Source organism: Vombatus ursinus, unplaced genomic scaffold (assembly GCF_900497805.2).
Source record: "Vombatus ursinus unplaced genomic scaffold, bare-nosed wombat genome assembly UNPS02003609.1, whole genome shotgun sequence".
Lineage (NCBI taxonomy): Eukaryota > Metazoa > Chordata > Mammalia > Diprotodontia > Vombatidae > Vombatus > Vombatus ursinus.
Genome location: NW_020943387.1, coordinates 492 through 2563, shown reverse-complemented (window position 1 = coordinate 2563; position 2072 = coordinate 492). Strand labels below are relative to the sequence as shown.

The 2072-nt window shown below is 36.1% G+C and overlaps 1 protein-coding gene across 1 annotated transcript; it reads left to right on the top strand.

Annotated features, from left to right (window-relative positions):
* The first annotated feature begins 296 nt into the window (after positions 1–296).
* On the top strand, positions 297–1235 carry LOC114052484 (olfactory receptor 1052-like). The gene has a single exon (XM_027875125.1). It carries the CDS (start codon positions 297–299, stop codon positions 1233–1235), a length of 939 nt encoding a protein of 312 aa, XP_027730926.1.
* The last annotated feature ends 837 nt before the right edge of the window (positions 1236–2072 follow it).

The following is a 2072-nucleotide window of genomic DNA, read 5'->3' as shown; positions in this document are numbered from 1 at the left end:
CTGTATTTTTGAACCTAAGTTACTCTACCTCACCAGACATCAGTTTCTTCTGTGAAAAAAAGTGAGGACTAGATGGCTCCTTAGATCTCTTCCATATCTGCATTCATGATACTAAGATCTAAGATACTTTCTTGGTCTAGAGCCTACACAATTTTTCGGTGCAAAAACGTATTTTATATAACGGCTCTATGTTGAGGAGTCATAATTAGTCTTGGTGTCTTTGCTGACATTTTTCTAATTAATTGTGTTCTTTTTTTTTTCCTTCCCCACAGTCATTGTCATGAGAAACCAAGTGAATGGGCAAGAAAAATTCCACAGTGGTCACAGAGTTCCTCCTTTTAGGACTGACAGATCGTACAGAATTGAAAGTGTTTCTCTTTATGCTTTTCTTGGTGATATATGTTATTTCTTTAGTGGGGAATCTTGGCATGATTGTGTTAATTCAAATCACTCCCAAGCTTCACACTCCCATGTACTTTTTCCTCAGTTGTCTCTCGTTTGTTGATGCTTGCTACTGTTCTGTATTTGGACCAAAAATGCTTGTGAATTTCTTTGAGGAGAAGGCAACCATATCATTCGCTGCTTGTGTACTACAATATTTTTTATTTGTGGTCCTTCTTACCACTGAGGGATTTTTCCTAGCAGTAATGGCATATGATCGATATGTGGCGATCGCTAATCCACTGCTTTACATGGCGGTCATGACTAAGAGAGTGTGTACCATGCTGGTCTTTGGATCATGTATAGGGGGAATGATTAATTCACTCACACACACAATTGGCTTAGTCAGGTTATCCTTCTGCGGGCCAAATATCATTAGCCATTTCTTCTGTGATTTGCCCCCACTGCTGAAGCTCTCCTGCTCTGACACTTCCAGAAATGAATTATTGCTCCTGATATTCTCAGGAGTAATTGCCATGATCACCTTCTTGACTGTAATCATCTCTTATATCTTCATTGTTATTGCCATACTCAGGATCCACTCCGCAGCTGGGCGATATAAAGCCTTCTCCACCTGTGCTTCCCACCTGACAGCTGTGACTTTGTTCTATGGCTCCATAAGCTTTAGCTACATTCAGCCAAGCTCCCAATATTCCCTAGAACAAGAAAAAGTGGTTTCTGTGTTTTACACCACGGTAATCCCAATGTTGAACCCATTAATTTATAGCCTAAGAAATAAGGAGGTCAAGGATGCTATGAAAAGGGCAATAGAATTGAAACCATCTTTCTGTTAATGTTATCACAGAAATGCTTTTTCATCCAAAAATAATGTAACAGCCAGTAGAGCTCTTTAAGACAAATAATCACAAGCAATGAGATTTTAGGGCTGGTAGAGACATTACAAAATGGAATCTAAAATGCTAGACCTGGTACATCATCAGAGCTCAACAAGTAGAAATCAATGTAATTTAAAATTTGCAGAACAGAAAATGAAAGCATAAGAGAGAAAGTGATTCATTTATAAGTACATAGTCAGTTGTGGAGTAAAAAATAGAACCCAGATATTCTCTTATCTTATTCTATCTCTTTTAAAAAAAATGGAATCCCAGTTACTTGCCACTCTAACATTTTATGATTTGTTTTTAGCCATTCTATTATAGTATCTATGAAAAGTAATAAAATCTGGGGTTAGAAAATTTCACATAGGATCAATTTAATGTTCTCCAGAAATATAATGGATAGTCTGACCTGGAAGGGACCTTTGAACACAGAAAATAAATTTTGGGTCTTTTGTGTACAACAGAGGTAATCAAGTGCAATCCTTTCATTTTGCAAATGGGTTAAATGACTTTCCCAAGTTAGCACAGTTAAAATAATTGTGAATAGAGCTTAGATATTCTAATTTTTTTTTGTCTGGTACCATTGTATTACATTTTATACTGACCATTGACTTATGCATTAAGATTTCTCTTTTTATTGAAACTGTATATCAAAATCCTTGACTCTGATGTGAGCTATCTGATGTGAAACCTTGCATCAACTTACATAAAGATTAATCTGTAGCAATGTGGTTTTATAGAGATTAAATGAATAAAGAAATTTTGATTTAGTAGTAGGGTATCCCAATGAAA

Bases quoted from the DNA above. Each gene is read 5' to 3' on its own strand.
- LOC114052484 (XM_027875125.1), top strand. From the start codon at position 297: ATGGGCAAGAAAAATTCCACAGTGGTCACAGAGTTCCTCCTTTTAGGA.